This window comes from Lygodium microphyllum, chromosome 19 (assembly GCF_053477565.2).
Source record: "Lygodium microphyllum isolate KBCC chromosome 19, Lygodium_microphyllum_v1.1.10, whole genome shotgun sequence".
NCBI lineage: Eukaryota > Viridiplantae > Streptophyta > Polypodiopsida > Schizaeales > Lygodiaceae > Lygodium > Lygodium microphyllum.
The window spans coordinates 24,631,714-24,642,873 of NC_141153.1; the positions used below are offsets into that span (position 1 = coordinate 24,631,714).

The 11,160-nt window shown below is 40.6% G+C and overlaps 1 protein-coding gene across 5 annotated transcripts; it reads right to left on the reverse strand.

The window, feature by feature from the left end:
• Positions 1 to 942: 942 nt before the first annotated feature.
• LOC148019664 (uncharacterized) lies at positions 943 to 10,806 on the reverse strand. Of its 5 annotated transcripts, none has more exons than XR_015694856.1 (3): positions 7,640 to 10,806; positions 6,042 to 7,467; positions 943 to 5,798 (listed from the first exon to the last, which is right to left on the reverse strand). XR_015694856.1 is itself a non-coding variant. In XM_087699774.1 (3 exons), the coding sequence occupies exons 2-3, from the start codon at positions 8,210 to 8,212 to the stop codon at positions 7,144 to 7,146; spliced, it is 897 nt and encodes a 298-aa protein (XP_087555900.1). In that variant the 5' UTR covers positions 8,213 to 8,882; positions 8,965 to 10,806; the 3' UTR covers positions 943 to 7,143. The 5 variants fall into 5 exon arrangements, 2 of the variants coding, with proteins under 2 accessions (XP_087555900.1, XP_087555899.1); XR_015694854.1 differs by having other exon boundaries at positions 943 to 1,467; positions 1,584 to 7,467; XR_015694855.1 differs by having other exon boundaries at positions 943 to 1,467; positions 1,556 to 7,467.
• Positions 10,807 to 11,160: the final 354 nt, after the last annotated feature.

The window sequence follows — 11,160 nt, forward strand, 5'->3', positions numbered from 1 at the left end:
CTTGCAATATCCTTTGGTTCAAACATGAGTGAAAGCACGATACAACATGAAAGTGTACACCCGACCTCACGAACAATGCCTCCTCGCTTTATATTTTTTGGGGATCCATGATACGGCACGAAAGTGTGCACCTGACCTCATGAACAATATCTCCTCGCTTTGTATTTGGGGATCCACAATACGGAGCGAAAGTGCGCAAGCAACCTCACGAACAATGCCTCCTCACTTTATATCAAGGGGTGCGCATAATGGCGCAAATTGACAAATGAAAAACTACAAGATGAGCTTGATAATTTGCCAAAAAATCATTAATGTCTAATTACATGTATATATAGACAAGGACAACTATTTGCCATGTGGACAGCCACGTTGAAAACCAATTTGATGGCCCTTGCAAACCCTTGCCAATAAAACAGTGCCACGTGTTGCCTATCCCACATGTATAAAAGACCGATGCCAACTTACGTGGATCACTTTTTGAATCCACGAGAGCAAAAGATAATACCTTCTGAGTGACGTTAGATGTGCATATACGACGTGAATACACAACAATGTCGAGTTCAACGATTGTCACTTCGCACCATATGGGTAATTTCTACCCAGCAACATTCAGTATCAGTTGATTGCATTCTAATCTAGTGAGTAGGTGAACTTTAATACGCCATTGTTGTACGAGGGTTTGCACATGGTTCGTAAAAGTCGCTCCCCGTAGGGACGCTTAGTGAGATGGAAGCGAAGGATAACAAAGAGTAGTTAACTCAAGGCAAATTCGTGGAGTAGAAGAATCAATACATTACTGGGCAAGGTAAGATAGAAGAAGTCATGTATACGTTCAATCTTCCTTTGTAAATATGAACAAGATACAAAGAGACTATCTTCCAAGGTAAGAAAGCCTCTCCATGATATAAACATTAAAATGTAGAAGAAGGTGTGGATAAAGAATTTCACAAATTATAAAATGAAAAAGGCAATTAGATATACTTCAATTCAATGATAAAGCTTTCTTGAAATAATACTTTTGGTGAAGCTAAGAATTCGTTGAGGCCTTGGTTACAAGCTCACACCACAAGAAACAGTTGTCTTAATTAGCGTTGACGTAGGCAGTCCACCTCCACACGTTTTGAAGGTTTTACAGAGAGGTTGATGGCAAATCATGTGCTAAGAAGATTGATAAAGGAGGCAATGACGTCTTCCAAAATAGTGCCCAAAAAATGGCCTACTGTTTATCGTCTTGAGATACAAGGATATTCCCAAACTTCACATGCCGTTGAAAGCTTCATTGTAGAAGATTTCAAACTACCTGAATTGCATGAATATCTATGTGCTGCCACATAGGAAGTACTGAGATACCAATCAGAAAATGCTCATTGGGACGATTTTGTTAGGAAGATCGAGCACACCATACTCCTTGGTAGCAAGCATCGGGTAAATAAGAAGGTATGTGCCCTGCTTCATTGTCGCTTCTTCCTACAATCGAGTGCAGGTTGTTAGTTGGCAAAGTCATCAGGTACATCGAATGAGACTCATTTGGCTATTACACACCATTGCAACTCACAAGTTGGCCCTTTAGAGAGTGCACGAACCATTCAAAGGACGCGGAAGAGAAAACAACTCGTGAAGCTGAATTGGAAGGTGATCATGGAACTATTATTGTTGCCTCCTTAGTTCACTGCCTTTCACGTTCTTCGGCTTCATTCTGTTCCTCCTCTTCCAGCTGTAGGTCATTGTTGTCGGCTTCTCTTCGACTGACACCTCTTCCTCGTCACCCTACGTAGCCTTTGTGGAGCTTTGCTAGCGCCTACTTGACTTCTGCTTTTCATGTTCGTGCTCAACTTTCGTCTTCAGCTATCGTCCTCTGCAATTACAGTTGTTTCTACACTCGACTTCTCCTTCAACTGCGATGTCATCTGCTGCTTTGTCCTCTTGTCGCCTTCATCACTTTCATGTCCTGTGATGTTGTCGCAATTCGTCCTCTTTAGCAGCTTCCCCTTTCCATCTTCGCCATGAAGATCAGCACGCTCGTCTGCACCATTGCCTTTGTTTTTCGCCAGCTTCGCGTCCGTCCTTCTTCTTCATTTTTCTCATTTGTCACCAGCAGAGCTCTTCGCCTTTGATTTCGCTGTGGCTTCATTGACGGCTTTTCCTTGCGATCAAAGTCTAAGATTTATAGGAATTATCAGTCGTTTTTCGCTAATCATGTCATGTTGGACCTTTTTCCTCCAGAAAGCAATCGATCCCGTCATCAGTACTTATGTCAGTTAGGTGGCGAGCAAAAGCAAAAGCTTTAAACTTTTCTCACCACCCCATTTATTAATGCCGTCATAGTTGAAAATATCGTAAAATCTATAGCCTTATCTATCTGCTGTCTCAATCGTGATTCCACCAATGCTAGGTCCTAGCTCAATCCTCGAAACAAATAAAAATCCTTGTGGTAGAGCAGCATTTATAGTATCCTCAATGCTATCTCTCTTACACAATAGGAAGTAGACTTGAATGAAGCATTGCTATGCCTCTCTCCACATAAGTGGTTCTTCTTTTCAACAATAAGTTTCAATTTAGAACCTCCCACATGAAAAGCATAATGCTACAATGGTGTCGTCCTAAAGTAAATGTACACAACATTGCATGGTTGTTTATACAAACAGCATATCCATTATTGGGGCTATAGAGACATTTCCAATATTCTCATTGAGGACAAAACCCATGTTTCTCAACGTCCTTGAGTCTTCAAGATGGAATCCTTTGTATGAGCATGTTTATCCATGCATTGTGCCCTATCAAGAATATGCTTTGGAAGAGAATTTTGAGCTCAAACACTCATGAAGTTTGCAAATTAAAATCCATGCTATGCAATCAATTGAGCCATGCTCCACAAAAATTTATGAATGCATTGAAGAATTTGTGCCTAGCCTAACTACATGTGCTTGTGCATCATGCAGATGCAAACACAAAAGAAACACATAACAAAAAATAAACTCATAATGACGCTAACTTAAGAGTTCAAAATCTTGGCAGAAAATTCCGCCGTCAGGTTTGCAGTGGTAGATGCACAGTGTCACGACATCCGCCCCTCCAAACCTGCACATCCTCCGAATGCGCCATAGCTATCCATCCTCATCAGCACCAAGCTCGACGGTTAATGCAATCTCTTCATCTTTTGCAAAAGCATCTTCAATGTCCACATCTTCATCTTTATCATCTCTTGGCTCAAACCCATCATAAATCGCACCATCCATCTCCTCGAATGCATAGGATGCATTATCTCTTCTCTTGAATAGTTTGATTCTCTTCCCTGCAATCGGAATCCACAAGGTCGTACCATCAAGCTCTGGTAAAGAATATGTAGCATTGTCATGGACATGCTGCACTAAGTAGGGCCCAAACCATCAGCTAGAAACCTTGAGGATAGCACTATATTGGTTGTCTAGACTGCTATCATAGACCAACACCCAATCTCCCTCTTTTATCTCTTTAAGCCTCATTCTGTGTCCGTTATCAAAGTGGTCTTTGTTGCGAGTTCTGGCCCCTTTGAGCTTTTGAATTGCTTTCTCAATATCTTTAGGTCTTCTTTCCAACTGACGAATACGAAGAGCCAAAAGATATTCCCTAGTCATATCTTCTTGTTGCCATGGTAAAGCACTCCAAGTAAGTGTGCAAGTCTCTGTAGGCATGACTGGCTTCTATCCATACATTAACTCAGCTGGCATATATCTTGTAGTCACAGTGTGAGTAGTGCGATTAGCCCATAAAGCATAAGGCAACAACCTAGGCCACTCTCAAACCCGTCCACCACATGCTTTAGCCAAGGCTTTCACAATTGACGGATGGCCTCTTTCACTCTTCTCGTTGCCTTCTGGATTATATGCTGAAGTCAAAGAAAGTTTAATGCTAAGGCAGGAGAAAAACTCTCTAGCCTCATCAGCATCCAACTCATCTCTATCTGTAGTAACTTTCCCAATACATTCATACTTGCAAAAAACATCCTCCAATAGGAATTTACAAAACCACTGAAGTAGACTTTGTTCGTAATGCTCTTCCTTCCACTTGATTTGTGAGATCTTCTCGTGCCAAAACAATATAGCGTATTTGCCATAAACCAATAGGCATAGTAATCAAATCAAGAACCCACTTGTAATGAATACATAGCGGGTAGGTAAGATGAAGCTCATCTCTATGCTCACTGAAGAGAACAACTGACAATCAAGGCACGTCTCAACAAACTGTGAGATATTTTATACATTCCTTTCCACCAATAACGCTATTTGATTTTCTCATAAGTTGCCCAAACAACTCGATGTCCAGGCCAAAGACTTTCATGGAATTCTTTCATGATACGCACTTGGGACGCTCTATCACAAACAACTCTCAATGGCTGTCCTTCTCGCTTTCGTGGATGCTTCCAAAGTAGCCCACTTCGCAAGAAAAAACCATAAGCTTTTATTCGAATTTTCTTGAAATCCGCATCAATCCATCCATCATGTTTAGACATTGTGCTGAAATAATGACCAATCTGCAACAAATACTCTCCTATATACAAAGACTCATCAAAGCTTTCCAAAGCAGACACATGACAAATATGATCAGTATGTATGGATGAAAGATCAGCCCCATCATCAATGCAAAAAAAATCCATATCTTTATACCTCGCTCGTGAAACCATATCAACTACTAGGTTGTCTTTACCTGCTATGTGCCTGAACTCAGGGTTCATGGATTTTATGTACCCAATCCACCTAAGCATGGTAATATCTGGAGTAGAACAACTCATAATCATACCTAGAAGAGGCAAACAATCAGTCTCAACCACCACTACAGCTCCAATGAAATACTCTCTGTCATTCTTGAGAGCCATGACAACTCCCAAGAGCTCCCTCTTAATTTGTGGATACCTTCATTGTCACTCGTTTAGGACTTTCGCCCCAAATCGAATAGTATACCTATTCCCATCTGCATCATCTTGGCCAACAGCCCATCCAATGCCAATAGGACTAGTATCAACAATAAGCACAATAGGTCTTCCACACTCATAATCTGCCTTTCGAAGAGTTGGAGCGGCTCTCAATAATTTCTTCAATTTCTGTATGGCTTTAGTATGTTTCATCTCCTAAGAAAAATGTTGCCATTTTCTCAAAAGTGAGGTAAGATAAAACACACAAGCTCCAAGAAACTTGCGAACCTCTGAAGTTGAGTAACAAGTTTCCAGAATCTTTTCTATGGCATCAACCTTTGCAGGAGAAGGCTTTCTGCCAAAATATCTACACATATGACCAACAATCAAAACTTCTCTGGCACCAAAAATAGACTTCAACCCTCACAAGGTCAAATTCACTTCTTCCAGTCTGTAAAGAATCTTCTCAACATCTCTAATATGTGAAGTCACAAAGAATCTACATCCACAATCATCTAAAGAATCATTTTTACCTTCTTCAAAACAACCCTTGATAGGTAAGTCATCAATGAAAGGTGTAGTAAGCTCAGGAATTAAATCTCGTAGAACCTTGTTCATTCCATTCATCATATGAGCAATTGAATTAGTAGCTCCTTATGGAAGCGTACACATTCAGACAAGGACTAGAGGTGTCTTCATCATAGTCAAATCTTTGCTTTCAAGGGCAAGCTGGAACTGAGCATATCCTGAATAAAGATCACCAGGAGAATAGATAGCACGTCCAGCAAAAGCCTCAGCAAACTCATCCACAATAGGTCCAGCACCAACATTTTGAATAGTGACCTTGTTTACTGGCTGTAGGTCCTATATGAATCTGAGTGTCCCATTCTTCTTAGGAATTGTGAACCACCTGTTGGAATATGGAGTTAAAGATGGCTCTAGAATTTCCATCTTGATCTGCTCATTTAAGAGCTCTACTAGTTTGGGCAAGTGAGCCCTCGATACAAGAATAGGTAGAAGATTCCAAGGGACATGCGGAATGGTAAAAATAACCATAGGCGTCACAACCCTAAGGATCAACGCATCTAATCTTATGTGGAAAGAAAGCAAAAGATTTTTCATGTCTGCATAGCATCTCTTCAAAACATCTTACCTCTTCAGGAAGTAGAAAACCTTGAGTCCCAATCCTCGTCTCTTTCAATGTCTCAGCTGAAAACTTATGTCCAATACCTGTAGGATCTCGCAAAGGAGGTTGCATAGCAACTTTTCTAATCATCTCATCACTGTCCAAATATAGCAGTCTTGCAAATGGACGAACCTTCTTGTCAACTGTCTTATATTTTGTTTGAACTCTGGCTTCATTGCTGCAACCTGTAGATTTCACCTCATAATGAGAAAACCTTGGTGAGCACAAATTTTGATGTGTATAAGCAGCAACATCCAAATCTTTCTGCTGAAATATGTCAGCAAGGAATTCTTTTTGCTAAGAATCCTCAGTACCCAATTTCTTTTGAAACATGAAATCAGCAATCTCACAATACATAGCCAGAGAATGAACCTGTAAGACATATGACATCTCTTGATTGTTAGCATTAAGCAAAACCAAAAGTTCTTCCATGGTATCTGAGCATGAAAGGCCATCATAGAGACCATCTATCCGGTCTTCTTCCTGCAAAACACCTGCAATCATTAATTCTTTTTCTTTTCTTTTCACATACTGCCTAGCAGCTCTAGGCATATCAGAAAATATGCTAAAAACACAAAGTACTTTCAGTGGATACACCATAAACACATGAGGAAAAACTGCTACTTCCAGGAGGGGAGAGCTTCCCTTGACTCGTACCACCATCGTCTCACAAGACAGTGGTACCTAGCAAAAATCCGGTTCTCCTGCTACTAGAAGAGGGGAATCCCTCAAGGAATCTTTCTTCCACTAATGATTAATACAAACAGTCATGAACTGAACAGCTCTCTTCCCATCCTTGCTTTGAATTCGTGCATAAGAAGATCCATCATCCAGAACTTTAATCTCCATTCGAGACTCAGTAATAAATCACTGCCCCAAAATAATAGGATAAGAACAAGAGTTTTGTACAAAGAAATGATAGGACTCACCCACATCTCCAATGGAAATCTTGAGATTTGGGCAAGTAGCATATAAATCCCCTGTAGTGTTGGTGGCCGCACGTATTCGCCAACCATGATCAACATCAACTGGCCATCTACCAGTATCATATAATCCTTGCACAATTACATTAATCTCGGAACCATGATCCAAAGTGCAGGGCAAGGAGTTTCAGCCTCACCAATCTTGACGACAATTTCCGTAGTCGCACGAGCCAAGTGACTTCAAGAAAAATGGCTACGAGGCACCAATCTAGGTGCATCGTCGCTTTCATCATACTGCACAAGCTAAAGTAAAGGTTGAAGAGACTTCTTGGACTGCATACATAGAGATCCTCGTTGACCTCTTCTTCGTTGATCATATCTTGCGATGGTTCTTCAATAATTTGGTGCTTTCTCATTGATCTCTTCTTCAGAATCAACCTCCTTAATCTGTAATCCATAGAGAATAGCCTCTGCAACATCTAAAACCTCTCGATGGATCATGTCTTGCGATGGTTCTTCAATAATTTGGCACTTTCTTTTTATGATGTCTATAATAATATCATGGAACTCTCTCTTTGCAATCCCCAAAACTTCTCTAAGTGTAAATTCAATCTTGCAATTAAGAATTCAATCTTCAAGTACCTTTTTCAAATCTGTGGAAGACTTGATGTCGGATAGTAGCTTGAATCCATGTTGCTTCTTTGGCTTCGAATCCTTTAACTTTGGGGCCTTTTTGTCTTCTTGCATCTTTGGCTTTTTCTCATCAGCCATGCTCTTCTTCGGTCCTGAAGAAGAAGGCTGAAGAAATGGCTCACTCCTCCTAGTTGCTTTCTTTAATCCTTCTGGTTGATCATTATCTCTTTTGCACTTTTCTTCAACAAGTGCTTCAAATCCTTGAGATTTTGCAATATAAGCATAGATAGAGAAGATATCTACTTGATCATTCCATCCAGTTCCTTTTCTAATTGCATCTCCTATGAATGAAAGTTCATATGAAGAAGCTTTACCTTTCTTTTCCGCATGCAGTGTATAGGACCATAGAGGAGACTTATCTTTTGCTAACTGCTCCAATTGAAGACCATAGGCTGCAGCTTCTCTTGCCGCCTCTTGCTTTACATAAGAGGAATGTAAAAGAGTTTCTTCCAATAATTTATTCATACCTCCTTCGTCGAAATTTGTTTTGAGAGGTTTCTCTGAGTCTCCGAAACATATCATCCTATCCTTCCATACCACCAACTTCAATCTTTTCGCCTCTTCAAAGTCTTGATAGTCTTTGCACTCATGGTCTGGACTGTCGCACCATATGCATCAACAAACACGATCATTTCTGGAAGAATTCATCAGAGTGGAAGAAGAGAGAATAGAAGTTGGAGCTGGGTTAAGTGGATGTTGATCTCTTCTGGCCATCTTTATCTGAAGATCCTTTAGGTTCTTTGAAATTTTTTCCACCATGTCTTTGATAGTTGGTTTGGCATATGGCCTGACAATTGCCGCAGGAATAGGCATAGGCACAGGCATAGAAGTAGGCATAGACATGGGATGGGAGGTAGAAGAAGTGGAAGGAGCAATAGGAGAATTGGAGGTAGCAGTAGACATCGTTAGGGGATTTTGCATACCATTTTGTAGGCGAGCCTTCCATCTTCGCCTCTTCGTTAATGTGGAGACCACATCAACAGCATCTTGCCAATCCGTCTTCAATCCCATAGGCTACATTCGGTCTTCAAGAAGCTCTCCCAAATCGTCCTGAAGTGCAAGATCAGCTGCCTGCAAAAATAACTCCACTTTCTCCGAGTTTAGGGGTCTTTGTTCAAGTGTATCCAACTTATTGTAGCGTTCTTCAAACTCGCGCAATAACTCGGAAGCAACAATTCCTTTATACCATAATCTTCCAAAAAATATTCATCTTTAAGTGCCTTCTTGAAGACATTTCAATTTGAATCTTGCACAAATAAATCAATTACTCTAACCTGCAAAGCAGGCGTGACAAGCCGAAAGAAATAATTGCTCCAGTTGGTAGAAATACCAAAAAAGTGCATCTGGCTTTCAAAAGTTTTAAGATAAGCTGAGACATTCCGGCCATCAAATAATTTACATTCACTTACCACGGCCTCGATTTCTTTGGTTGCTCCATGTGTATGCTCTTGTTCTTGATGTAGAATCCGTTGTTGATCCAATTGTTGTTGATGTAGCTGTTGCTGCTGCTACTGCATAAATAACTGCATCTGTTGATTCTGCATCATAATAGCTGAAGATATAGAGTTTGCAATAAATTCTTCATTTCCTCGATTGAAAAGGAAGAAGCACTCGATGATGAAGTGGGTGGGGTATTTGAAGAATTTCCTATCTCGTCAATCAGAAGCAATGCTTTCACATCAAGTCCACCAGATGTCGCACGGGGGTTCGTGCAGGGTTCATGAAAGTTGCTCGCCGCATGGACGCTTAGTGAGATGGAAGCAAAGGATAATGAAGAGTACTCAACTCAAGGCAAATTCGTGGAGTAGAAGAATGAATACATTACTGGGCAAGGTAAGATAGAAGAAGTCATGTATATGTTCAATCTTCCCTTGTATAAATGAACAAGATACAAAGAAACTATCTTCCAAGGTAAGAAAGCCTCTCCATGATATAAACATTAAAATGTAGAAGAAGGTGTGGATAAAGAATTTCACAAATTGTAAGATGAAAAAAGGCAATTAGATATACTTCAATTCAATGATAAAGCTTTCTTGAAATAATACTTTTGGTGAAGCGAAGAATTCGTTGAGGCCTTGGTTACAAGCTCACACCACAAGAAACAGTTGTCTTAATTAGCGTTGACGTAGGCAGTCCACCTCCACACGTTTTGAAGGTTTTACAGAGAGATTGATGGCAAATCATGTGCTAAGAAGATTGATAAAGGAGGTAATGACGTCTTCTAGAATAGTGCCCAAAAAATGGCCTACCGTTTATCGTCTTGAGATACAAGGATGCTCCCAAACTTCACGTGCCGTTGAAAGCTTCATTGTAGAAGATTTCAAACTACCTGAATTGCATGAATATCTATGTGCTGCCACATAGGAAGTATTGAGGTACCAATTAGAAAATGCTCATCGGGATGATTTTGTTAGGAAGATCGAGCACACCATACTCCTTGGTAGTAGGCATCATGTAAATAAGAAGGTATCTGCCCTCCTCATCATCGATTCTTTCTCCAATTGAGTGCAGGTTGTTAGTTGGTGAAGTCATCATGTACATCAAACAAGACTCGTTTGGCTACTACACACCATTGCAACTCGCAAGTTGGCCCTTTAGAGAGCGCACAAACCATTCAAAGGATGCGGAAGAGAAAACAACTCATGAAGCTGAATTGGAAGGTGATCATGGAACTATTGTTGTCGCCTCCTCAGTTCGCCGCCTTTCATGTTCTACGGCTTCGTTCCATTCCTCTGCTTTGACTGCAGGTCGTCATTTTCGGCTTCTCTTTGACTAACACCTCTTTCTCGTCACCTTGCGTAGCCTTTGTGGAGCTTTACCAGCGGCTACTTGACTTCTACTTTCATCTTCGTGCTCAGCTTTCGTCTTCAGCTATTGTCCTTTGCAATTCCAGTCATTCCTGCACTCGACTTCTCCTTCAATTGCGAGGTCATTTGCTGCTTTGTCCTCTTGTCGCCTTCATCATCTTCATGTCCTGTGTCATTGTCGCAATTCGTCCTCTTCAGCAGCTTCCCCTTTCCATCTTCGCCATGAAGATTAGCAAGCTCGACTACACCATTGCCTTTACTTTTCGTCGGTTTCTTCTCTTTCTTCTCTTCACCTTTGATTTTGTTGTGGCTTCATTGACTGCTTTTCCTTACAATCAAAGCTCTAAGCTTTATAGGAATTATAAGTTGTTTTTCGCTAATCATGTCATGCCGGAGCTTTTTCCTCCAGAAAGCAATTGTTCCCATCATCAGTACTTATGTCAATTAGGTGGCAAGCAAAAGCAAAAGCTTTAAGCTTTTCTCACCACCCTGTTTTTTGCTAATCATGTCATGCCGGAGCTTTTTCCTCCAGAAAGCAAATTTTCCCATTATTAGTACTTATGTCAGTTAGGTGGCGAGCAAAAGCAAAAGCTTTAAGCTTTTCTCACCACCCTGTTTATTAATGTTGTCATAGATGAAAATATAGTTAAATCTATAGCCTTA